Source organism: Guyanagaster necrorhizus, assembly GCF_019112545.1.
Source record: "Guyanagaster necrorhizus MCA 3950 unplaced genomic scaffold BT62scaffold_5, whole genome shotgun sequence".
Classification (NCBI taxonomy): Eukaryota; Fungi; Basidiomycota; class Agaricomycetes; order Agaricales; family Physalacriaceae; genus Guyanagaster; species Guyanagaster necrorhizus.
Window position 1 is genome coordinate 368,424 of NW_025064884.1, and position 23,996 is coordinate 392,419.

General features: G+C 47.5%; 14 protein-coding genes and 1 non-coding gene across 15 annotated transcripts; 10 read left to right on the forward strand and 5 right to left on the reverse strand.

The window, feature by feature from the left end:
- The first annotated feature begins 391 nt into the window (after positions 1-391).
- BT62DRAFT_t40 lies at positions 392-501 on the forward strand. Its single transcript has one exon. It is a non-coding gene; the product is annotated as a tRNA-Leu (tRNA).
- A 145-nt stretch (positions 502-646) lies between these two features.
- BT62DRAFT_963036 (uncharacterized protein) lies at positions 647-1,737 on the reverse strand. The gene is made up of 3 exons (XM_043188668.1): positions 1,611-1,737; positions 1,010-1,565; positions 647-961 (listed from the first exon to the last, which is right to left on the reverse strand). The coding sequence occupies exons 1-3, from the start codon at positions 1,708-1,710 to the stop codon at positions 691-693; spliced, it is 927 nt and encodes a 308-aa protein (XP_043043133.1). The 5' UTR covers positions 1,711-1,737; the 3' UTR covers positions 647-690.
- A 774-nt stretch (positions 1,738-2,511) lies between these two features.
- On the reverse strand, positions 2,512-5,282 carry BT62DRAFT_944101 (AMP binding protein). The gene is made up of 14 exons (XM_043187904.1): positions 4,630-5,282; positions 4,233-4,579; positions 4,162-4,182; positions 4,093-4,101; positions 3,936-4,041; positions 3,727-3,885; positions 3,592-3,671; positions 3,319-3,549; positions 3,129-3,266; positions 3,070-3,079; positions 2,917-3,019; positions 2,746-2,867; positions 2,665-2,695; positions 2,512-2,615 (listed from the first exon to the last, which is right to left on the reverse strand). Exons 1-14 carry the CDS (start codon positions 4,919-4,921, stop codon positions 2,531-2,533), a joined length of 1,734 nt encoding a protein of 577 aa, XP_043043134.1. The 5' UTR covers positions 4,922-5,282; the 3' UTR covers positions 2,512-2,530.
- Positions 5,283-5,352: 70 nt separating this feature from the next.
- On the forward strand, positions 5,353-6,803 carry BT62DRAFT_597825 (uncharacterized protein). Its single transcript, XM_043181544.1, has 2 exons — positions 5,353-6,364; positions 6,416-6,803. Exons 1-2 carry the CDS (start codon positions 5,784-5,786, stop codon positions 6,603-6,605), a joined length of 771 nt encoding a protein of 256 aa, XP_043043135.1. The 5' UTR covers positions 5,353-5,783; the 3' UTR covers positions 6,606-6,803.
- Positions 6,804-7,983: 1,180 nt separating this feature from the next.
- Positions 7,984-8,807, forward strand: BT62DRAFT_598022 (ER to Golgi transport-like protein). Its single transcript, XM_043181547.1, has 5 exons — positions 7,984-8,128; positions 8,209-8,277; positions 8,327-8,439; positions 8,497-8,619; positions 8,667-8,807. The coding sequence occupies exons 1-5, from the start codon at positions 8,093-8,095 to the stop codon at positions 8,698-8,700; spliced, it is 375 nt and encodes a 124-aa protein (XP_043043136.1). The 5' UTR covers positions 7,984-8,092; the 3' UTR covers positions 8,701-8,807.
- A 323-nt stretch (positions 8,808-9,130) lies between these two features.
- Positions 9,131-11,430, reverse strand: BT62DRAFT_598000 (uncharacterized protein). The gene is made up of 17 exons (XM_043181546.1): positions 11,138-11,430; positions 11,020-11,083; positions 10,905-10,964; positions 10,817-10,857; positions 10,744-10,759; positions 10,666-10,685; positions 10,553-10,616; positions 10,431-10,496; positions 10,317-10,380; positions 10,229-10,269; positions 10,136-10,178; positions 9,991-10,081; positions 9,846-9,936; positions 9,747-9,798; positions 9,579-9,690; positions 9,472-9,527; positions 9,131-9,421 (listed from the first exon to the last, which is right to left on the reverse strand). Exons 1-17 carry the CDS (start codon positions 11,170-11,172, stop codon positions 9,330-9,332), a joined length of 1,008 nt encoding a protein of 335 aa, XP_043043137.1. The 5' UTR covers positions 11,173-11,430; the 3' UTR covers positions 9,131-9,329.
- On the forward strand, positions 11,376-12,787 carry BT62DRAFT_1073074 (uncharacterized protein). The gene has a single exon (XM_043178913.1). The coding sequence runs from the start codon at positions 11,689-11,691 to the stop codon at positions 12,736-12,738; it is 1,050 nt and encodes a 349-aa protein (XP_043043138.1). The 5' UTR covers positions 11,376-11,688; the 3' UTR covers positions 12,739-12,787.
- An 83-nt stretch (positions 12,788-12,870) lies between these two features.
- On the forward strand, positions 12,871-14,906 carry BT62DRAFT_1001930 (uncharacterized protein; the record flags this gene model as incomplete). Its single annotated transcript, XM_043176790.1, has 9 exons — positions 12,871-12,969; positions 13,016-13,094; positions 13,152-13,290; positions 13,360-13,424; positions 13,855-13,889; positions 13,940-13,992; positions 14,345-14,376; positions 14,428-14,536; positions 14,576-14,906. 9 exons carry the CDS (start codon positions 12,871-12,873, stop codon positions 14,904-14,906), a joined length of 942 nt encoding a protein of 313 aa, XP_043043139.1.
- Positions 14,907-15,688: 782 nt separating this feature from the next.
- Positions 15,689-16,944, forward strand: BT62DRAFT_978871 (uncharacterized protein; the record flags this gene model as incomplete). The annotated part of the gene is made up of 5 exons (XM_043189387.1): positions 15,689-15,713; positions 15,766-15,824; positions 15,877-16,090; positions 16,145-16,600; positions 16,679-16,944. 5 exons carry the CDS (start codon positions 15,689-15,691, stop codon positions 16,942-16,944), a joined length of 1,020 nt encoding a protein of 339 aa, XP_043043140.1.
- A 217-nt stretch (positions 16,945-17,161) lies between these two features.
- On the forward strand, positions 17,162-18,252 carry BT62DRAFT_598244 (uncharacterized protein). Its single transcript, XM_043181548.1, has 6 exons — positions 17,162-17,189; positions 17,245-17,501; positions 17,551-17,706; positions 17,758-17,888; positions 17,937-18,026; positions 18,075-18,252. The coding sequence occupies exons 2-6, from the start codon at positions 17,377-17,379 to the stop codon at positions 18,101-18,103; spliced, it is 531 nt and encodes a 176-aa protein (XP_043043141.1). The 5' UTR covers positions 17,162-17,189; positions 17,245-17,376; the 3' UTR covers positions 18,104-18,252.
- BT62DRAFT_597988 (uncharacterized protein) lies at positions 18,227-18,950 on the forward strand. The gene has a single exon (XM_043181545.1). It carries the CDS (start codon positions 18,402-18,404, stop codon positions 18,816-18,818), a length of 417 nt encoding a protein of 138 aa, XP_043043142.1. The 5' UTR covers positions 18,227-18,401; the 3' UTR covers positions 18,819-18,950.
- BT62DRAFT_598341 (uncharacterized protein) lies at positions 18,948-20,499 on the forward strand. Its single transcript, XM_043181549.1, has 3 exons — positions 18,948-19,012; positions 19,069-20,341; positions 20,399-20,499. The coding sequence occupies exons 1-2, from the start codon at positions 19,007-19,009 to the stop codon at positions 20,302-20,304; spliced, it is 1,242 nt and encodes a 413-aa protein (XP_043043143.1). The 5' UTR covers positions 18,948-19,006; the 3' UTR covers positions 20,305-20,341; positions 20,399-20,499.
- A 106-nt stretch (positions 20,500-20,605) lies between these two features.
- BT62DRAFT_1001932 (uncharacterized protein) lies at positions 20,606-21,640 on the reverse strand (the record flags this gene model as incomplete). Its single annotated transcript, XM_043176791.1, has 1 exon — positions 20,606-21,640. The coding sequence occupies one exon, from the start codon at positions 21,638-21,640 to the stop codon at positions 20,606-20,608; it is 1,035 nt and encodes a 344-aa protein (XP_043043144.1).
- A 374-nt stretch (positions 21,641-22,014) lies between these two features.
- On the reverse strand, positions 22,015-23,129 carry BT62DRAFT_928372 (uncharacterized protein). Its single transcript, XM_043185491.1, has 5 exons — positions 22,678-23,129; positions 22,608-22,623; positions 22,453-22,553; positions 22,314-22,401; positions 22,015-22,263 (listed from the first exon to the last, which is right to left on the reverse strand). Exons 1-5 carry the CDS (start codon positions 22,786-22,788, stop codon positions 22,178-22,180), a joined length of 402 nt encoding a protein of 133 aa, XP_043043145.1. The 5' UTR covers positions 22,789-23,129; the 3' UTR covers positions 22,015-22,177.
- A 100-nt stretch (positions 23,130-23,229) lies between these two features.
- On the forward strand, positions 23,230-23,930 carry BT62DRAFT_598580 (uncharacterized protein). Its single transcript, XM_043181550.1, has 2 exons — positions 23,230-23,346; positions 23,423-23,930. The coding sequence occupies exons 1-2, from the start codon at positions 23,316-23,318 to the stop codon at positions 23,845-23,847; spliced, it is 456 nt and encodes a 151-aa protein (XP_043043146.1). The 5' UTR covers positions 23,230-23,315; the 3' UTR covers positions 23,848-23,930.
- Positions 23,931-23,996: the final 66 nt, after the last annotated feature.

Consider the following 23,996-nt stretch of genomic DNA (forward strand, 5'->3'; position numbering starts at 1 on the left):
AGCTGGATCCAGCCTTGGTTACGTAATAGATAACCCTTATGTGTATATATTATATATGACAGCTCTTTGTTCATGTATATGCGCAGTGCCATACATCAAACTCCCCACTCATTTGACTCGGATTCCATAACAACAACATCGTGTACACCTGCCAAATCTTACAGCAAGCACCTTTGCAACCCCAAAGATGAATCCTATACGTTCAGTCCCCTGTTGTGATACACACGCCTGTACTTTCTTTGAACTCACCCTTTGTCTTCCGCTTCTGACACTGCCCCATTGAAAAGACCAGAAGCTCTGTTGGAGATGACACCGGCAATCTCATCGTTAGACAAATCCTTTTAGAACTATTCTACTCAGGATATTATGTCTGACAATACCCCTATTAGGGGGCAACATGGCCGAGTGGTCTAAGGTGCTGGGATTAAGAACTTAGCAACTCAGATGGTTTATATAATCACCCAGTCTTCTGGGGCGTGAGTTCGAACCTCACTGTTGTCATTGTTTTTCGTTTTCCTCTTCGGCCGTGGCCCGTGGGAATTTGTTTTTTAAACTTGTTAAAGTTATTGCCGACGATGTCATCGTGAAATTTGTGTGACCGTTTCCTATCCATCAGATGCCATGAAAGTCGTTTTAGACAAGTAGACTTGCAGATTAGTATTCTCTGTTATATTATAACGTACATCCATGCTAATGTGTGCCATCCTTCTCGTCATCGTTATCATCCTTCCCGGCTCCTTTCCACATGTCACGCGCAATCTCCAACGTCCGTTGAACAAGAAAATAAGGCTCCTTTGTCCATGCCTTTCGCCAGACCATTCCTGCAAATGTTAGATGGTCCCCAGCTATAACACTGTCTCGGAAGATTGTTAGGACGCGCCGTGTCGGCTGCAGCAGTTTGCGTATACCATCCCAGGCTGGAGACATCTGAGGCGGTAATGGTATAAGCAAAGAATGCGTTCTAACCGAAAATTAGAATGACAGAAACCAGAACAAAAACAGTGCTCACGATGTCTCGGGTATTGGAGGAGGAGGCACAATAGCTCCCCACCACTTGTTATGCTCGCCGTCAGGTAGTGGGGAGTGCACTAGTTGTGCGTTGCGTTCTATAAACTGTTGGTACTCTTGCCATGTCGCCTTTCTCTGCTCCTTGTAGTGCTCTCTCCGGACCTGCCCCCGTAGATCATACTTCATCATCTGTATCTTCTCCACCGATGAGATATGGTTGGAGCTCGTCCATAGATACCATCCCTCGTCCCAGTACTTGGTTTCTCTGCTCTGTTCAGGCCGCGATGTGGCGTCGTCATCCATATCTTCTGATGCTTTACCACCCAGATATCGGGGTATATTGACGGGCTGTCCCTCAGCAGGTAGAGGATACTTTGCCTTGCCTTCTTCATCAACATCTTGGTGCCGTCGGAATGACACAATATTCCGGACTTCATGGGCAAATATCCTCCGAATGCACAAAGATCGACATGAAGGCTCCTGGCTGTCAAAACGGCCTTTGACTGTCTGCGTGCAGTACGTTATACACCACTCGTCAGTTTTGAGAGAGAAACGTCCTAATCTTCGTTAGACGTTCCACAAATTGACAACAAGGAGCTCACCCTGGGGAGGCGTAAGTATCTTGATTGTCGGCCAGTCTGAAAATGCAGGTTTTCTAACCCGTTGCGGCTGCTGAGTAGGCTGTTCATGCGTAGACGACATCAAAGTTCGGAAGCGTAAGCTCGAGCCGGCAGTCAGTGGGCGATCCTGATTTCAATCGGAGTTCCAAAATGGACAATAAATACCATTTTTTTTTCTTTCTGGTCGATACCTTTGCCGTCCGAAGAATCGTCGTCGCAGCTTCCGTACAGAGAGCTCTTGCTTTCATATTGTGCTGTGGGGAAAGTCCCCGGAGATGCAGATTATGTCCTCGTTCAACTAACGGAAAGCGACCGTCTCCAAGCACGACGGTACTGAACGAGGACGGCGAGAGTGCTTTGCTCAGTCTGATTTTTCTGGCTTGTGGCTCCCTCTCGACCGCTCTGCTGTCTCTCTGATAGCACACTATCCGACCAAGGTGTTCATGCGCGAAGATATGAGCGTGTGTATCGCTCGGTAGCCTGCTGGAGGTGTAGGCACGTTGTTGCTCATAGACACAGTTATACGATTGTAGCCCTTCTCAGGGTCTTCAACACAATGGGGCTCACTCTCGTTCGGCATGGGACTATCAATTTTTTTCTCATCTGAAGAATTCGCTTCTTCGTGTTTGGTATAAGACGTTAGAGAGTAATTCGTGAGTCATCTTCCATCTTCTATCTTATGATGCTTCAAAAATATCTCTTTGAATTTCTTCATGGTGTATACCTCGTCTATGTTGATGAGGGCGGGCTCCAGAATTTGACAACCCTGATGCTCTTCTCTAATTTATTGCAAGTTCCCTTTACTGACCAAGCTCCTCCAGGTCTATTGTCTCTATGTTATTAGAATGCAGTGTCTATATTTGACAGTTGTGCAATACTGGGGCTCCTACTATGATACGATCTTACAACTTTGCCTTTGGAGTCTTCCTCTCTAACTCGGCCTTCGCACGGTCGCGTAGCTCCCTGCGAAGGATTTTTCCGGCCGCACTGAAGTCAAGCGTTAGTATCGGCAGATCCGTGTTGCCCTAGTGCTTACCTCTTGGGCACAACGTCGATAACAGTGACCCCTAAGATGCACGTGATGACAGGCATTGTGAAGAGAGACGGCAAGACCTACCGCCCCGCAAGAATTTGTGTCTCGCCACCTTGGTCTGTATCCATGAGGATACATCCCGCGCGAACGTTTGCCTCTCGATATCGGTACTTAAATTTTGAGGTTTGGCGGGGACTACATAGGCTCTGATCAAATTATTTAGGGTCAGTAGCTGCAATTAGACGAAGAACACACCTCGGTAGTTCTGTCGCTTCCTCTGCATCATATACTCCAACTACAGCCACATCTGCAATATCAGGGTGGCTTAATAGTACGCTTTCCAGCTCAGCCGGAGGAACTGGGGGAACATTAGTTCATGGTGATTCTCGTTAATATACTCTGGCTTACCTTGGAAACCCTTAGAAGTGTCATTCAGCCAGCACTTCGGAAACAGACACTAGATTCACCTTGTACTTGATAAGTTCTTTCCGTCTATCCACAATAAAATAGAATCCCTCCTTATCGCGGATGGTGACGTCGCCAGTCATGAACCATCCGTCTGGTGTGATAGCTTCTTTGGTTGCCTCGACGTTGTTTAAGTAACCCTAATCAACATAATCTAGCTTTTTGCCCGCTAGGTGAGAGGACCATTCGTACCTTCATAACAGTAGGCCCCCGTATCCAGAGTTCGCCGGGTTGGCCTTCTGCCGCGTCCACATCTTCGTTGACCAGTCGGGCTTCAAGATTCGGCAAGAGAACGCCAATGCTACCCATCTTCCTTTCGGCGTCTTGTGGTGGAAGTAGATGCGTCATAGGAGAAGTTTCGGTCAGACCATAACCTTGTACAATGGCGCAGTTTGTATTCCTTGCATGTAGTCGATCATTGACCTAAACACATTAGTTTCATTCCGTTCATAATGGTCGACGTACCTGTTTCGTCAGTGCTGCTCCCAAAGGTGCGGCACCTGAAATCAGTACTTTCAGAGACGTCAAATCGTATTGTTCAACAGCTAATTTGGCGGCGTCAGCGAAGAATGCCGAAGAATATCGAAGACGTCGGCTTACCCGCATGTCTGGCGAAGACAACCATTATCGGCGGGACGATCAACGCAAGTTTGACTTTATACCGTTCGATGTTGGCACAAAACTGCGCAGGGTCGAAGCGTGGCTGAATAATGCACGGACTACCGCACCTGAGGGGGAACAATAGCAACTTGACGGCACCTGTAGATATAGTGAATAACCAGGTGCTGTAGATTATGGAGGGAACTTACCGTATATATGATAGAAAGGAAGAACACCCAGGATTGGCCCTCCGGCAATATAATTTAGGGCCAAGTTGGACATATCAACCACAGATGTCAGATTTTGATGCTTCGTCTTCGATCGCCAAGGTTACTTGGGGGCTGACAGAGAACAGGACGCACTTACCTCAACACCCTATACAAGGATAGACATTCATTGAACAAATAATTACCTGGGATGTAGAATTAATGATACCTTGGGTTTTCCTGTAGTTCCCTGGAAGACGACCGTCAAAATCTGATCTACCTCGCCGACTAAACACTTACGGAGCTGTAGCACAAGAGAACAGTTTCTTGAGCAAGATGACCTTCGAACTTGTCTTCCTCCTTCAGCTTCCCGAGCGACAGTAAATCATCTATCCGTAGTAAGCCCGCAGTGTGAGGGGCCCTCGGAGTATCGGGTCCACCGGCCCAGGCTAAACTGCTACTTAATAGAAGGATCTTCTCGTCGCCGGCACTTCCCACACCAACGGTCCTAAACATCTCCCTGACTGTAGGCAAGCCCTCCTCCGTTGTGAAGACATAGCTGGCACGACTATCCGTGTATTGGTGAGCCAATTCACGACTCGTGTATGCGCTATTCGCGAAAGTTGTACGTAGGCCAGCAGATATAGCTAAGTGGAAGAATAAGGTTCGTTGATGAGAAACAGGCCCTTGCACGTACACCCGAAGACGACAACAGGCCATGCTAGAGAATTCTGGGAGTAGACAAGAACAACATCCCCCCGCTTCGCGCCGATCTTTGGATGATTCCGCAGGGCGTAACCCAGAGAAAGGGCAAGAGACCTGAGTTGTGCACGCGTTATTGTTGTTCCCGACGCGGAATCCACGAATGCCGGTAGGCTAGCTGGGTGTCCTCCAACAAGGTCGCCATCGATGGCCAAGAGATGTGTGAAAATGGATCGGCTCACGATAGGCACAGACGGGTCGGGTGAGGTGTAGATTTTCGCAGGCATGGTGAAATGACAGGAGGGGGGAGAAAAAGAGACGTCGAAAATAGTTCTCTAAGATCATTTCTCCTTTATACGTATCACGAGAACTTTGGGCGGGGTTACATACTCCCGATAGATATCAACTTTCCAAGTTGCGTTAAAATTCGGTCCCGCAGCAAAAATGCATGTAAATCGCAGGAGCCTTGTGCCTACAGAGCGACGACCTATGGTATTATATGGACACGGTGAACTCAGTATTTTGGAGTTGCCAGCTTGCGATTGTGGACATGGCATCAGGAGCATGCAAATGTAGACCGGTAAATGGGTAGAGTATTTACCGGAGGGTCGGCGATAATTCCATCCAAATTAAAAGGGATCCAACGCTGCATTCACGAGGCTTCAGGTGCTTGAAATGGGCGAAAGAAAGAGAATCGAGACATCACCTTGTCTTTGTGCAAATCTTGTTCAGTAATTATAAGACGAGTTCGCGTAGTTCCAAGGCTTCAAAAGGCGATTGTCGCATCTGTTCAGTCAGCAAGTTGACGTTGCGAATCGGACTATCCGACCTTGGCGGTTTATAATTGAGCCCTATGTAATTCTAGAGTGGAAATCAGACGTCGTCAGTTCTACGGCACATGTGTAAAAGTAGATATCGTCCAAGAAAGAAAGGAAGCAAATCCGAGGCAGGATGGACGGAGTACTAGAGAAGGTTGCAAATCGACTCGGCACCGCCACCGCCACCTTCATCTTTTGACCACCATCGTTTGCTTACTCTTTGCTCATTCTCTTTCGACAATGGCTTCATTACTTCAGCGCATGGGGAATCCTCCTAACACCGGTGCTATCCGTTCAAAGGGCGTCCATTCAAGTCGTTCTTCGACGCCATATGTTCGTGGTTTCAGTTTACTCGGCATTCGCAATTCCAACCTATTCGCAACAGAGCAGGCCTCCCAAGGCAGACGTTGACAGCCAGTGGGGCCACGATATGTACGAATCAGAAAACAATCTTTCCGCCCGTCTCGGCATCCAGCCCGTAGCTCCTCGAGTCAACTTTGGACCAGCGAGAAAATTTGTCGAAAAAGCAGCAGGCATCTCCTCATCAGAGTTATCCATAAAGGGGGCCAGCCAGAACAACGTGGTCGAGGTCATGGGTCTTGTGAAAGGAACGACGGCAGAGGACGTCGCTGCAATCTTTAAGCGCTGTGGCACGATAACCGAGTCCAAGCTCATGGCTGCCTCTCCTGAAGTGGTAATTCGACTCACATTCAAAGACCCTTCGTCTGCCAAAGCTGCCGTTGCCAAATTCGACAAGCAGCAGGCTGACGGTAAGACACTATCCGTCGTGATTGTAGGTTTGCACAAAGGACCTACACTGTTTGGGAGACTGGCTGGCTCTGATGGTATGGGGCTTGTGATGAAGGAGGGTAGCGTGGACGTTTTAATGGACTCAGAGAATGATACCGGCTCGTACGTGCCCTTTTGTCTTTTTTTTTCTCCGTTATCTTAATCTGTCATCAGGAAAATGAGGTCAGATGCCATACTGAAGGATCCACGAGCGCAAGTTCTCGTTGCTCCCCCCGGTGCTGACCCAAGAGACTATACACAAACACCATGGCGAGGTGGACGCGGTGGCGGACGAGGTGGACGAGGAAGACGCGGTGGTAGGCGACCTGGGAATGGTGGGCACAGGAAGATGGATATCGACTGACCGTGTGCCGTCACATATCTTCCAACTGCGAACTCATTTATTTCGGTGTCTTGATGAATCTCCTGGCCTCTTCATCTCCCAACTCTATTTCCTTCCTGTAATTTATACTATTGCACCTTCGTGCCGACGCGTCGTTATCCAGAAGTTTTAGGATCGTTTCCTGTATCTCCACCTGTTGATGCAACATGTTTTGCTTGAATTTTCAGATCATTGGTGCGTTGCTTCTGTGACATCGTCTGCGACCGCGGTTGACCTTGAATACAGTGTCACTTGTTAAGAGCATCCATAAACTTCCCGAATGCAAGTGCCCAACAGGAAGCTTGTACTTTATTACCGTTAGAGATTCGCCTAGTCAGTCAGTCTTATTTTCACTGCCTTTCACATTTCTGACTTGCTCTTGCAGTATTACCTGTAAGATTTGGCTGCCTGGCACAACAAAGGCTTGACTTCAAACACGGTCGTCAACGGCTGGAGTCATAGAAGAAGTTTGCATTTATTATGTCCATTCGGTTACGCAATGATAAGAGCAATACACTTCTGCAGGTGCCATCATACTCCGTGATCTGCAGTTTCGGACACTCATCATGGTCTATACAGTGTTCTAGGTATCAAAGGTCATTAAATACGCTCGAGGAGCAAGACACGGCAAGCAATTTTTCTTTCTATGAAGACCAGCGTCCCACAACAGCCCTCCCGCTAATCATGGCATCAGTAAAAGCTAATCCAGTAATAGCTTCTTCCTCGGTCAGTGCAACCTATTAGTGTCAAACCAATTGAGGCGTACCTAGTTGGATAAGCATGAACAGGAAGCGTGCCTGTTGTTGATGGCGTGATAGATGATGGCTATAGATACTTCAAGTTAGACCGCGACGATGTTTAGTACTACTTTCAAGTTGGTAGTCGCCATCGTGAGTCTTGTTCATGAGTTCCCTCGGTTTCAGGCTATACTTTCAATAGAATATTTGCTTTCACTGCTTTAAATAATGACATGTATCTCATTTTCATCATCGCGAGAACTCTGAAAAAGCTTCTCTAAATGCATATGACATACAAGCCGAAATGGCGAATATGATGGTCACGTTTTGTCACCCTGTATGATCGTGACGTTGACTTCGTTGGACTACGCATTCACCACCATCTTGCTTTTTCCTTCACTTCTGCTCCTTGTCGGTGTTCCGTGCAGCCTTCGCTTTCTCATTCTGGCTAATTTTTCTGTGTCATTCCATGCAGGCTTTCACTCCCGGGTTACGACACTTAAAGATTATCTAACGAGCCAACTAGCAGTATGGGTGGAGCAGGTGAGCATGTATCCTTACCAGTCCTGGGGTGTCATCCCCATGCCTGCACTTAGGACCAGTACTGACCATTTTTCTCCGCCCTCTTTCTCTGCCGTTTTCCGATATCGTTGATAATTCATTTTGCCGTCAAAATCCACGTTTCCTGCGGTGTCTGGGTGTGCAGGCTGGTTGTTCCTTTTTGCAGTCCTCATGGCTGCCGGACTGCTGTTTTGCATGGTGTTCTTTGTGAGTTTGTCTACGCTTTTTCCTTAGGCCGTGTTTGAGGGTCATGGTCATGCTACCTTACTGACTGTGTCGCCCTCTAGATCATCATGTTCTCGGACCTGGAATGCGACTACATAAATCCCATAGATCTTTGCAACAAGCTTAACCAAGTATATTGTGAGATATCTACAGTCACGTCTTATCTCATCTTCCCAACAGTTCGTCCTTCCTGAAAACATTGCTCATGCATTTTTGACCCTGCTTTTCCTGCTCTCTGGACAATGGACCGCGTTCCTTCTGAACTTACCATTGGTGGTCTTTAATGCAAACAAGTTAGTTATTTTCACTTTCACTATCTCTCTCTCACACCTCTTAACGTCTTGTCTCAGGATACGAAACAAAAATCACATGTACGATGCCACGGAGATATTCAGGTCTCTTCCAGGACACAAAAAAGAGAGCTTCATCAAGCTTGGGTTCTATCTGTTATCATTCTTCTACTATCTCTACCGGTTCGTCCGTTCGCTTGTGTGATGACAACCGCTGAGGTCGCTTTCAGAATGATTGTTGCACTCATTGCTGAGAGTGAGTGAGAAACGGATGAATGGAGGAGTGAAAGGGCATAATGCTGCCATCTGCAAAGTCACTTATAATCAATGGAATATCCACACCCTGAAAGTCGGTGGATGGGCATCCTGTCTATGATCTTTTCTGTTTCAATGCCTAGATTGAATTTTCTTTCCTTTTCTCCGAGGGCGAAGGGCCTTGAACGTAAGAAAACACCTTCATTTATTTGAAATGAATAAACTACGATGCAGGTATATGGAATGTCCGGAACCACCGACCCATCCCCTCTCCCACTAAATAGGGAGAAACGACATTGGGTGCTAAGACGTCCGATCGCTCAGAACACGGCCTGACACTCGAACAACCGCCTGATAAAACCATGTGAATGGAATAAGCAGTTATGAGCAACATAGGGAAACGACATGGCCGTGTCGCCGCACGAAAAAAAAATTTAGGGTGAGCCCCCTTATTATAAATCTCGGACTTGAGGGCAGGTCCCGGCGGCGGTAGGTCGGACATTCGTATAAGCGCATGTGAGGTATCCAAATTCAAATTCGCTTACGCATAATGTGTCTACTAGAGCGAAAGCAAATTATATGGGGCCCCGCAAGAATTCTATGTCTGGGGTATTATTTAAATAATTGGTCTAACACAGCTAGACTGGCGAGACTTTAAGAATTTCGCCGCTGGAGTTGACGGATTCGGCTTCCTGCAATGTCTGATCTTTGCGGTCCCGTGCCTCAAGTTCTGTATAGCGCTATGAGAATACGTAAACCACACGAAATACGGGTCCTTACCATATTCATCCGGCCCTTCAGCATGAGTGAATACTTGAGTTTGAATTTGTACAGCCCTAAATAATTGTCAGGCACGAGTCTGTGTGAAGAAAATACGAAGCACGTACACTCCGCCATGATTCGTGGTTTTGTTTCCGCTGAGACTGTCCGATGTAATGCCGCCTTTTTCTTCGTTATAAACGTTGATACCAGTCGACCGCGCAACCTTGATCAGGAGGCCTTGATGAAAGCAGCTTTAAGACTCGCTCATGGAGACGTGAAGAAAATAAACATACGAGACATAGTCATCTCAATCTGGAGCTTTACGATGTATACCACAGGGTGGAACTAATTGGCTGTTAGCGAGAGGTGTCGAGAAACTCCGAAACGCTCACTTGACAGTATACAAACGGATTTCTAAGGAATGTGACTCCCAGAAGCAGAATATCCATACTAATGGAAACGAAGATGATGTATTCATTGAATCTTATGCATAGGGTGAATTTCGTCACAAGTATAAGGAAGGCTAGGACAACGTACCGCATGACTCTGTCATACTTTTTCAGGCCGTGTTGAACGAGCCGCGTTTTTACCATCCGGATGAACAGGAGGTTGAGAGACAAGTCCAAAACTAAGTGGCGTTGACCAGTCGAAATTTTGGCAAACCGAGAAGTAAAGGACATACGCAGATAGATAGCCTTTTCAACACGGTCCCACCAATGATTGAGCTGAATATGTCCATCAGCACCAGCGCAGGTATAGTTCACGCGGAACATACCCAGATATGTCTAGAACTAATTTGTAGCTGAGCGGGGATCCCTGAGAGCGAGTGAGTCGCAGCCGGATACAAGAACGGACATGCTCACATATGCAACCGGTGGCTATAGAAATGCAGCTGACGATTCCTGCAACGATTCCTTTGAGAATCATCTGAAAAAGTCAGTCACGTTCACCAAGGATTCCGACGTAAAACAACACACTCTTTGCCTTGGCTCGGAGTACAAAATACAGAGCCGGTTGACAATGATCAGCATGAGGCATTGAACCTGAGGAAGAGTCAGCTTTAAAACCACAAAGCCAGGGCAGAGGGTTAGTAGCTTACTTGGGATATCCAGCATATGATGACCATTAGGAAGACGCCAATACCAGGAGGGAAATGCTTCGCGCTGTAACACAAGTGGGCAACTGAAGATGAACACTGGTATGAAAACATACAGGTAGCCCCATGCAGTGACCTGAATTAGACTTTTGTTTCAGCAAATTCCAAGGGCCATCATGTGATTGAATACGCACAGCAAAACCGACATCGCTGAATGACGATGATGAGTTGACCTCATAGGGGTAAATTAAAGTAAAAAGTACTCACGCGCAAATTTCAAGCCAGATCATGAATATATACCCCGAAAACTGAGGAGGGATGAATACGAGACTGAAGGCGGTCAGTAAATCCGCACCCTTCTGGCCCGTCTAGTTTCCCGTATGGCACTCCATACCACGTTAATAGCGAAGCCAAACTGTTTCAACGAAATCCATCAACAGAGATGTTTTAGATCCTTGTGCCAGACATACGAAGAAGCCAAAAACGATGGAGCCAAGGACGAGATCGCCTTTGGTGACCTCTAGTTCAACGAACCTATACCAATGGAGATGTAAGTAAACGAAGGTGAGACTGTTCGTTTCTGCTCACGGTTTTTCGGTTTTGAAGCCGACGTCAATCGCCATGAGAGAAAATGGGTAAAGGAGCGACTGTCCCAGGTAAAAAAGACGAGACGAGGAGCAGAAGGCAAAGGTATTGGTTTATAAAGTCTAAATAAGTACTCCTTTAGAATCAAATTAAAGCTTCCGGACCGCAGTTACACGGGGTCAATTGAGAAATATGTCGTTGTCGATCATCTAATCCTTCATGATCGGGTAATGTGATACCTTCCTGCAAGTACAGAATTTCGAACAGGGGATTGTGGAGAAGCGCGCGAAAAAAGGCGGAAAAAGGTAAGAAATTTGAAAGTGGCCCCTCTTTAGTGCGGAAACCATCGGGTATGCGGTTTCGGAACGATCCCGTCGAGAGTTTTCAACAGTTTTTCCAGTTTTCCAAAGTGCCCTGTGAGTTATTCCACATCGGTCCAAGTCAATCGACCATAAGGCAATCGATACCTGCCGTATTCGTCTTTCTTGGTAGGTTTCCTTGCCTGGAGATGCTGCTAGATATAAGCGTAAGATACAAGTTAACAGTACACCACCATGTCCTTGTATCTCTGCTGCGATTGCGGCGGCTCCAAGACTTCCGCAGTGATATGTGATCCTTCTGGAAAGATTGTCGGGCGCGCAGTCGGAGGTCCATCAAATTTTGCCTATCATTCTCTGGAGGCAGTCATTGCTGCTATTCGTGCAGCCGTAACCGACGCATTGAAGGAATGCCCCTCCGAAGAACCATTCTCCTTATTGCCATCACCTAGTCCCTTCGCAGCAGCATGGTTTGGAATATCGGGAATAGACTCGCCAGTCGCCATCGATGCCATCTCTCCTGCACTTTCAACGCTGCTCGGTATCCCGCAAGGCCCAAGGCTCATGGTGGCCAATGACACCCATCTCCTTGCAGCTCCTGTCCGAATGCATCCCGATGTATCGTACGCCGTTACGGTTATCGCTGGGACTGGGTCGAATGTGGTGTCATTCCGAGAGTCATCTGGGAGTCAACTAGAAGAGCTGGGTAGGATCGGTGGATGGGGATGGATTCTAGGTGATGAAGGCGGCGGATTTCACGTTGGAAAGGAGTCAGTGCGCCGACTCTTGATTGAACACGACAGTGCGTCTGTTCTGAGCACGCCCGCCAGGGAAAGCAGCCTCAAACAGCGAGTTCTGGAGGCATTCGGCGTTAAGGACGTTCTAGATCTCTTGACAGAGATTCATGTACCTCCACCCAGTGCACCACTGGCAAACACTGCGGCTCATCGTCTCATGCCTCGAGAGAAGCGACTGTCGTCCCTTGCGCCCCTCGTATTCAAGTCCGCATTCGAGGATCATGACGCCCTTGCCATTGATGTTCTTCAGACCTGTTCAGGCATTCTTGCATCCCAGATTGCCGTCCTACTAGGCGAGAGAAGCGACGGTGCACCGCGCCTTGTCAGAGCACAGGATGCCGTCATCTGCTTTGGAGGGTCGCTTGTCGGTGTGGAGGCATACAGGAACATGGTCTTAAACCATCTTTCCGCGAACGGTCATACATTTGCTCATGTGGAGTTCGTCGACGATGCCGCTGCTACTGGTGCTATTGGTTTAGTCAAGACCTAATATTTTATTTATGTAATTATTTGGCCCAATATACATGTTGACCGCCGACCACCATCTGCGCTTCACGATGTCCTTCAAAACTGTGCTTTATCGACTCTTCGAGCTCTTTCTGATGGTCGTATTTTCTATACTATGGCCGCCGTTTTCTACACGACAATATACTTCGTAAAAGATCGCATTTCATCGGTCGTGTCTTGGACCTTTTTTGACGGCACAGAAGATGCGATTACTGTCAAGCCTCGATTCAGAAACTGGACTCTGTTCTTAGAATCACTAGACAAGCGATCTCTTTCCTGGAAAACTTCGTGCAATCTCGGACCCTTTGGCTCAGACACGATTATTATCACGAGCAATAGGTTCCAAGTCTTCGCGCGCCTAGTCGAGAGATACCGAGGTATTTCATTCGATATCAGTGACCATACACGTCAAAAATGACACGACCCACATTCTGGACCTTCTGGATTCGCTCGGAACGCCCTACTCATCATCACTGCAAATGTCGCGTTTCGATGTACACTGGGTCGTTGACCTCTTTGATCGCCAGTTCAATACGTGAGGAATATCGCGCGTCTCTTTGCTCGCACTGACTTTACTTTTACCTCTGCACAGACTTTCGTGCAGCTATCAAAAACACCAAATCCGTCATGACGTAATTGAGAGAAGGGCGCTCCCTGCATCTGAATACTGTCAGCTTTGAATATCACATAAGGCTCACATGTGGATACCGCGTCACCTGGTATACTTCTCCAGGGGAAGCGGCGTAAAATCTTTCATAGTCAGTGCTATTATGTCCCGGTGCCCAAGACGCATGGAACATGTCAATTCGTTTGCTTTCGACAAGGGATCTGAGTGCCTGCGAGTTGGAAATCAATGACCATGAAACTAAACATGCCAAAACATTAATTGGCCTCTTTACTTTTCGGAAAACTCGAGTAATCCGCGCCGTCGTCGTGTGTGGTGACCTCCTTGATTCTCTCATTCATATGAAATTCCTATTTCAAGTTTGTTTTATATAGGTGCGATGGACGATTCGTCGGATATGGTGACAACAAGGCTGCCATGGTTTTGGTGGATTAGAAAGTGATCTGCCAGGATGTAAAAGGAGATTCCGGATAGGTACATCTCGTAACGAAGGAAATATCCGCAAGGAGGTCAGTCATCAAATATCTCTGTGGCGTGCGTATTACTCATTGCAACATAGCGCAAGCTCAACAAAAAGTTATATAGCGACTTCAAGGAGGAAACGTGTTTGAAGTAGGTTCAAGATTCTCCTATCTGCCACCCTTTTCGACATTCTCTTCAGATATCTTATAACATATCATGAAAGTGGATTACTGAACACTACGTGGGGATACGATTCAAAAGCATCTCAAAACTTTTTTCGCAGGTGCATGTCGCGTTTCAGCTACAGGCCATCTGACCTGATATTCAAATAGATCACTTCGTTGTAGCGTGATTTATGTATCTCGTCAGAAAACACGGACATATGACCTCTCCTGCAAGGGTCGGACCACCGGCTCAGACGATATTTGAATATAGCCATACATTAAGGGCCCCCTCTCAGAGTTCTAACGCCTGTCCGCTTCCGTTTACCCTCTACAGCCAGAACTGACATTGGTAATACTAATCTGGAGGTGTGTGCGCCTCGTAACTCGGTCTCACCAAACAATCCATGACGACCTGCAATAGGGACCATTTTTTGGACGCAGCCAGATATAGAGGAACTGTACAGTGACATTGCTGATGTCGTCGTAAGCTCCTCTTCGCAGCACGTCCCGATGACTCAGACGACCTTACAGTGACTAGATAATCCTGATCGTCTGCCTAACCGTGCCAGTTACTTCAAGGAACTTCTACCAGGTGGAAGATACAGTTTTGTTGTTTGTGTCTACAGTCATCGTCCACACGTTGGCGCATGGGACAAAGAACTCGTCGATGGTCTTCCTTCGATCGTGAAATGGATCGCCTCATTGGGTTCCATGGTCGACGTTCAGGCTGCTCTAGTGAATACAGGGTGTCTAACTCAAGTGACGCCTCATAGAAAAAAAAGTCTCTCCAATACACTTTTATGCATGGATGATGTGACGGCAACGACGGGTTTATACGTAATCATTGCCGCGATGCCTCAGTTTTCCGCCGCTGAGCGTTTTTTGCTTGACCTCGAGTGAAGACCCGTTGGGACCGCAGCTGTCTTGTAGGGAAACATGCTCGCCATACTAGGACTATTTTGAATCACGCCTTAGGGAACTCGTACGAGCTTTTCCTGTCTGCGTCATCTATTCATCTTTGATGCGGGGTAGCCAATGCTTCGGACTCCTTAACACCACAGAGGAAAGGTTGTCGATGAAGGGGCGATTATCCGTACAAGAATTCGAACAAGATTCCTGGGATCGTCGGGAAATTCTATGATTCGTGCTCTGGAAGATGGACATGGTGGTGGGCAAATATCATAGGGAGTTCTCTAGCCATTACTTTTTTCCAGCTTGGATCTGTGGGACTCAATGTTTTTTTCAAAAGAACCAGAGAATAATCTTCTGCTGCTTGCACATAACCCTTGGTGCGGAGACCCGTAACACTCGCCACGTTATGGAGATTCGGCTGGCTTTAGTTAACTTTGGGGGCTTTCATCGCTCGAAGGAACGAGTAAAGTTTTCATGCCGGAGACGAATGGGTGTTAGTGGGGGCCTGGCCTGACCGGCCTGCTGCTAGGACACGCAAGAAGTATGTCGCCGGAGTCATACTACTCACGCAGGCCTTCCAGACAGTCCACACACGGCGCTGCCGTCTCATAGCACCCAATTTTTACATAACGCTTTCAGAGTATTCCCCGCGGGGAGGTTAAAAGCCGGCCGGAATGCCCAGCAATTGGAAATATTTTTCGAGTGCTCACGAGCTTATCAAAAGCGAGGTTTATATCAAGTCCCAACCGCACTTTGATCTACACGCTGCCATGGCACCTAAAGTTCTCATCAGTAGTGAGTTTTCCCATTCTTCAGCGAGGAGTCATCAATAATTGACCTGAAATAGAAATTAAATGGGCCCACGAGGAAGTAAAGGAATTGTTCGATGGTGTTGCTGATGTTGTGGTCAGGCCCTCATGCACTAAATCCTAAAATCCAACTTGTGACCTTTCCAAAGACATTAGACAAAAGCATGGATAGGACCGATTTCTTCAAGGAACTCTCCCCAGGCGGGAAATACAGTGAAATTGTTGCCATCTTCAGAACTTATGGAGCGTCCTTTGGGCCGTTCAACAAAGAGCTCATCGATCATCTCCCTCCTAGTCTCAAATGGGTAGCGTCGAATGGGGCAGGCTATGATACGGTGGACGTTGGAGCCCTCAAGGCTAGAGGTATCGTCTGAATATTGATTGTGTTATTCTTAGTTGACCTAAAATGGTTTCTAGGTATCTATCTGTCCAACACGCCAGCCGCAGTGGACGATGCCACAGCTACGACAGCTCTATACCTGATTATCGCTGCAATGCGGCAATTTTCCAATGCGGAGCGTTCTCTCCGTGATTTGAAATGGAAGCCTGCTGGAAGCGCTGCCGTGTCGTATGACCTCACAGGGAAGACGTTGGCTATTCTCGGACTTGGTGGTATCGGTCTGCGTATTGCTGAGCTTGCACATGCTTTCCCGATGCGCATCATATATCATAATCGCCATAAAGCTGAGGGTGCCCCGGAATACTGCGAATATTTCGAGGACGCCGAAGAGATGCTCAAGCAAGCCGACGTTTTGAACATTAGTGTCCCTCTCAACGCCAGCACTAGAGGCCTCGTAGGAGAGAAATGGATTAGAATGATGAAGAAGGGCTCGATTATTGTCAATACGGCCCGGGGACAAGTCATTGATGAAGGTACGTCGATATGGAAGACCCCAAAACAAGACAGTCGTGGCTGAAGACGTCACAGATGCTTTAATTCGTGCTCTAGAGGACGGACATGTACGTGTTTTTATCTACAACCCATACTTATTTCCTTATCAAATGTGCAGCTCGGTTCAGTGGGCCTCGACGTTTTACCCAACGAGCCCAACGTCAACCCCCGCCTTCTCGAATTCCCGAATATCACGCTACTACCTCATATGGGCACAGAAACGAGAGACACACAGCGGAAGATGGAAGTGCGTGCTCTGACGAACATTAGAGATTATCTCGTGCATGGAATGGGAAAAGATCTTGTCCCCGAGATGAGAACGTAGAATCTGTAGATAAGAATATATTATTCAGTGAGCAACTAGCGCTCTTGATGGAATTTCCTTTTTGATCAACAAGGATGCCAAAGAAGGAGGCTCCCAGATTTGCCTCATGGTCACCTTACGGGGTACAAAAGAACCCAGGCGAGGGAGGTTTGCTTTTATCCCTTTTCGTCATCAATCATGCAGTCCACGAAACCTACCTCTATCAAGACCGCCGTTTGCGACCTGTCTAGTACAACGGAGGCGACGTGTGTTCAATCCATTTCGTGAATTGGAAAGTGCTCAAACTCCCTCCACTCTTAGTGGTAGATCGTTGGATGATTTTGCCGCAGGGTTGGTCAAAGTCAATAAAGTATCGCCGAGTATAGTACGCTGAATAAAGTCAATGGATGTTGAAAAACTACTGATAATGGATAACTCATATAGGACGATATCATGAAGGAAATCGAAGCTCTACGTGCAGCGGTGAAAGCAAATGGTGCAAAGGAACAGGAACAAGTGGGACAGGTGAAGAATAGGTTGCATGAAGAGCTGAAAACGGAAATTTTGGACGCGCTAAGGTGCGGCCCGATTAAAAGGATTGGCTGACAGTCTCATCGCCCCCCCCAGACCGCACATTACCAGCGAGATCAAGAGCGTAATCGAGAAGGAGACCAAAACGCAAGTTGACCTCAAGATCAACAATCATATTTCTATTCCTCTGGCCACGCAAGAAGAAGAAACCGAAGAGAAGTTGTCCGAGGTCCGAGTGTCATTGGCGAATTCGTGAGTTGCATGCCAGCCAGATGATATTGAGTCTGATGCTGGTCGTAACAGGAAAGCGCGTATAGCCAACGCGGCGATTACGTTAGAACATATGAATGATAAACTTGAAGTTCTGCTAAAGAAAGATGGAAAACGCAGTAAACTTTATCCGGCGGATTTAACATCGCTGTTCGCCTATAACTGTAAGTGTCGCCTGGCCTGAACCCATGGAAATTACTGATGGCTTACAGTGGATAGGGTTCGCGAATTGCTCCAGGATTATGGGCTGGAGAGTGACACAAACCTCCGCGCTAATTTGAATCGGTTCATTGACTATATCGGTGAGTGCTCCTCCCACCATGGTTAAGCATTTTATGAAGTGTCTCCAGGCATACCGCAGGAGTCGCGTATTGCATAGCCTGGGATGGAAGAACAGTATACGATGCTTGTAATTTTTGTAGTAGAACGATTTGGGTCAGCCCGACTGCCTGGCATTAATTTTCAAGAACAAAAGATACAGGGTGTTCGGGAATAATGAAAAGGCCAGGCAAACCGGGGGAGGTGGCCGCGTAACCCAAGATGGACGTTGGGCGGATTGACCCCAAAATGGACACGATATTGAATGTCCCTTCTAAACAGCGATAAATCATCACTTGACTGAGAATCAACTACAAGGCAAGACCCGTAGCATCTCCACATTATTCTACATACCCTTGATGGTTGTCCGAGAAATGGCGGATTTGTTGGTATCATCCGACAATTTGTTTGCAGCGGGGATAGGGCAATGCCTTCAGGCGTTCCTGGGCGCATCGAATGCGAAAGCCCAAGCAGCGCCTATCATGGTTACATTTGGGAATCGCACGATGGCATTCGGAAAGAAAAAAATGGCAAGCATGACGGGTCGCGTAAGTATTCGAACCTGTTGTCTCCTTTTTGACTCCACGATGACCGTGCCACAGAATGCATTCATATACATCAAAAGCAGATTTGGCCTGCTGAATGCAACTACACCACTATACCTCCATGCTGTTTTTCCAGGGGGTCCGGACGAAGAAGAAAAATACGTTGAAGTAGACTTGGATGCATTTGACGAGCTTGTGATGTACATATCGAAATTGCGCATCATGACCTAGGTGGGCACGACGAGCTGGCTCTCGCGGCTCTTACTGGAAAAAAAAAAAAAAATTGAAGACGGAAGGAAATTCTAGAACGGTGAAGGACGGCTACTCGAGTTGCAATGACGGCTGTATTGATTACGTAACATTTCTACATGTGGTGGCCGCCTTGTTTTGTTTTGTCCCTATAGTACTCGAAGAATCGTATGGCGGTGCGCCAGCAGTGACTCGTATATTTTGTGTTATTGTCTAATTATCTTCTTTTCAGACCGTAGAATCGCCTCTTAACACCGTACACCAAGCTTACCGCAGACTCACCCACTCTGAACTCGTTCTTTTCCTCAAGCTACGAAATTTGCCCACCTCTGGCTCCGACGGCGAGCTTGCCTCTCGGCTCACCAACCACGATTTTCATCTCTATCATTTCCCAAATGCCTCTGGCACTATATCTTCTTCATCCAACTCGGCGTCCCTGCTCTTTCCATATCCACCGAAAAGGCATCGTCCGTCTGGCATTCCAGATCTTCCAGTGGAGATTTTGGCCGATATCATGGACCACGTCGGCGACTGGGAGCTTTCAAGGGCTGTTGGAGTGCCCACGTCTATTCCACGGCCATTGGAGTGGTCTCGAGCGTCGTGCACTGACCACGCCATGATAACTGGCTCTCTTCCTCTCATACGGGCCATCGACCCATCTGTCAATCTGCCAACGAAGATTGGTGCGGATCTGGCTGTGCGGTTTGGCTACGTTCATGTCCTTGAATTCTTCCTATCCCACCACCACAACATCTTTCTCTCCATCTTCAAAGGCGACCTCATCCCTGTCAAAGCATCACGTCATGGTCGAATCAACATCCTCTCCTGGTGGAAACACGGCTTTGAACACCACCCTGATCTCGTACCACCTCCGAAGCCTGGTTCCATTGCAGATGCAATTGACGGAGCATCTCGAAATGGACAAATTGCTTCCTTGGATTGGTGGATGCAATGCGGCCATCGCATGGAGTATACCGAGGCGGCACTGGAGTATGCGAGCGCGAAGAATCAGATTGCGGTGCTTCAGTGGTGGAAAGAGCAGTACGAGCGTCATGGATTGCCTCTCAAAATCGGCCGTGTAATGGATATGGCAAGTACAGCAGGGCATGTGGACGTCCTGGAGTGGTGGGCTACATCTCAGTTGGATCCCAAATACGACCGACACGCTCTTCAACATGCCAGTTGTCATGGGAAGGTCGAAGTGCTGCAGTGGTGGCTTGGAAGCGGCCTGCCGTTAATATTCGACCAAGACGCGCTCACGGGAGCCACACGTCACAATAGATCCGAAGTTTTAGAGTGGTGGGACAAGTCGGGTCTTCCCATCCAATATCGTATGTGTGATATTGAAGAAGCCTTAGAAGACTCTATTGGAGGTGGAGAGAATGTAAGACTTTGGTGGAAGCATAAAGGTGTCGATTTCAACGCCAACGACAAAGAGTGGATGAAGCTGCAAAATCTCAATTCTTAAAAGTGCCAATTTTCCCCAGATATATCTCATCTGACACGTTATTGCATTTTATTACGTCTATCGCTCTTCTTGCTCATGTTGTGTATCTGCTCAGGTCTCTTCCATCTATTCCATATCTGTCCGCACAATGTTTTCGACGCACGGTACTGTATAACAGACATTTTTACCATCGGGCAGCAGCTACCCTCACTACTCTCACACATAGTCAATAGCAATCGATTGATCCACACTTTCATCACTAGCACTGAGGAACTATAATGCCATGTTGGTTGTACTGTCCATTAACCCAGCGTATATACTCTTAATGTTTTACTTTCAGCATCTTGTCGACTTCCTTCCAAACACGCTCAGCCTCGTCCAAAACGTAACCGACAACCCAATCTTCACGTGCAGATGGCACTATTTTTGGCGTTATCTGGAGCTTTACTTGCCATCCGTAAGTCCAGAATTTTGGACTTCTGGCCCAGTCACGAAACGCGACAGGATTGAACTCCTGTCCGTGGGGCGCACAGTACACAAGCATCATCGAGTATCCAACCTTGCTTCCATATCGCCTTTGATCTACTAAAAGCGGAAACGAGAAATGCCGGAGATTGGGCATCATGTGGAATGGGATGTTCTGCACCCAGTTCGCGAATGGGTATTCCTCTGGAGGAACCTTCGACAGATCATGATAAGGCACCCACATGGAAAGATGGGTGATTTTCCCCAAGAACGTAGCCCCTTCGCCGGAGGATGTGATCGGCTTCCATCTCAGACTTTGTCCCTCAAAAGTCACGCGTCGGCATCTCCAGTCCTGGCTTGGATTCGCACCGTCGCTAGTAACGCCATTATACAGCAAATGCATCCCATGAACGGGCAAGCCGATGGACTTTGCGTGGCAGATGACTTGGTATAGAGAGGAATAGTCGACGTTATTGTTCCGATCAACGAGAGCTTCATACGACTCTGAGCACCAGAAGCGTCGAACCGGGAGTGGGGCAAATGAAAGACGTTTGAATACTCGACCTTGGTGGTGAAGACGAACTGTGCGCGCGAACAACGCGAGATCATCTTCGGAATTGAGTATGACGGTGTGTAGTAGATGGGGCATCGTCTGCTGGTACATGAAATAGGATACGCATGCCATCGCTATAGCTGCGCTGTATGATGGTTTCACTATGCTGACGTCCTTCTCATTGAAGAACACTGGTGATGCAGCGTAGGTGATGATCTCGAGGATAAGCTCCATTGGAAGACTGAGAAGGGGGAAGATTTTGTGTTTTGGGCGAGGCCGGGTTTGTGGGCGAGACTGGTGCGATGGACGATGCTGATAATAGCGACTCGAGTGGTGCATGGTTGAATCAGTAGGTATTTGGTTCCGTGGATTCAGATGTGGGGGGAAATGTGGAGTTGAAAAAACGTTCGACCGGTCTGCTTTATACAAGGCAAAAGGTGGCATGGGAGCTGGCCTTTAAAGTTATTGTTGTCTTAGGGTGAGATTGTCTTTGTAGCTAAGCAACATTGTCCTACCCTAGCATTATGAGAAAATAGGTCCGGGGACAATTGACCGCACATAATCCACTACTCTTTCGCGTCAGATTGAACATTGTGCGCCGAAAATAGAACCGAAACGTGGGAGTCGAGGGCTGTATCAGCGCTGGCCTGTTTTGGACCATCGCTTCATAACAAAGTGCCACATCGTCCTCGGTTCGGACATTTGCTTTCAACGTTCAACATCACTACCTGATAAGAAACTCCTAAAGAAGTCCATAGCTTTAAATATATACAGAAAGCAATTGCCCTATTTCTTCCCGCTGATGGCAACTAAAGTTTCTACGAACAAAATTGGGGTATAAAGAGGCATAAGAGAATCAAGCATTTAAGAGCTTGACTAGTCGGACGAGAATTCCCAAGACATTGCAAAGACGCCTGCATCAGTGCTACCGTCCAAGGCTGTAAAAAGTCCCGTTGACATGTCTATAAACATCGGTGAACGAATATAAAATAAAGCTAGAAGGAAGGGGTACCAATGCTGCCAACGCCGCATGACGGGCATGAGTCTCTTACAAGACCTTTCTCAGTTACTCCGGTACTGGTGTCTGTAATGGAGACATACTATAACAGGACTTGGTTATTCCATAAATATTAGGTCAGAACGAAACGCACAGTGTTGCAGTATTCGCCGCTGCCGTAGGTAGTGGAGTCTAAAGCGATAATGTATTCGCTATCTTTGCCAGAATCGTCGTAACCGCAATTGCCAACGCCGACTAAAAGATCTGGTCAAAACGGCGAGAAAAAAATATAATTCAATCGTAACTCACGGTAGAAGTAGGTAGCCTATTAAGATAAAGTGAAAACCCATTGGAACGTAATTGAATGCCTAGCACTCACCTCGCCAGTCGTTGAACGTTTCTGGACCCCTTTCGAAGGAATTGGCGCGGAGAGGACGAGAGATTGAAGGCATGCGAAGAAGGCAACAATAAATGTAACGGCGGAGAGCATCTTTACTGAGGTGGGTGACGACGGGAAGGAGAGAATGAGACCGGTTAGATCAAGGTGTCAGTAAACCGAGGTGATGGGTAAGGACTGTGATGAGTACTGAACTAGCTAGAGTCGAAGTGCCGTAGGTGCAGAGTAGTAGATGCAAACGAATAAGTCAAAGGGTAGGCGTAATTTCAAAGAGCAGCAGTTATTTATTGGACCGGGATAAAGTCCCCTTGTACTAGCCGGCCGCAGTGTCCAGCTAATATTTCTTTGTACCCTTAAATTTTATCGTTTGAGGCACTGGAGAGGGTTGCGCAGCTCTAGGGCCCTCCAGGCCAGGAGACAGCAGGGAAAAGACCATATATGGCGATCGGCGATGGCGCGAATGTCCAATCCAGGACTAATTGTCCTTGTTATGCAAAAACCCCCATCGGTGAATTTGCCACCCGATCGGTCCTTGTCTGATCGAACCATCGTCACCAGCACTGCTTTGTCGCAACCATGTGCCCTGGACCAGCCCTTCACCTAAGTTGTAGCGTGCGCACATGCATGTACTGCGGGACCGTACAGCGGCAGGTACATTCAATGCTTCCATATTGATTATTGGTGTGAGGTGCATGAAGATTCCGTCGCTCATATTGTTTATTATCAGATATTTGTGCGACATCTTTCCAGCTGGCGAACCTCAGAGCCTCTGCATGCACAGCCGGAAGATTCAGGACTAATACGTACATCCTTACAATTATCAACCGTTACCCTGCAAGTTCGTCCCAAGCGGCGGATGTAGTACGGGCGAATACTGAAACTTATACACCGACATATGGCCATCCACCAATGACGAGCTCGGGTGTGGGAGGGTCTGTTTCAATGTCTCAGGGAAACGGTATTTCCCGAAAATTTGAAGGTGTAGTCCCGGATGGCCGACATTTCTCCAGCAGTAATGCAGCATTTCCTAAATCTGATATCGTCGTGTTTGTTGTCGTCGCTATCTTGAAGTGGCTCTTCTTGTGTGCATCCCCGCACCTGTCAGGACATGTACACCGCAAATCCGACTCATTGGAATTGGTAAGAGTGTAATTCGTGAAATTGGGGATGACCCAATCAGTTATTCAATTATCCGCCTTGAAGCCTCGATGGAGTCAGACTTGGATCAATGCCGTAGGGTACACAAAAGTCCGTCTGGCGCGTACTGTCGAGTGGAGAGCGCCAGCCAACCACTGGCAAAA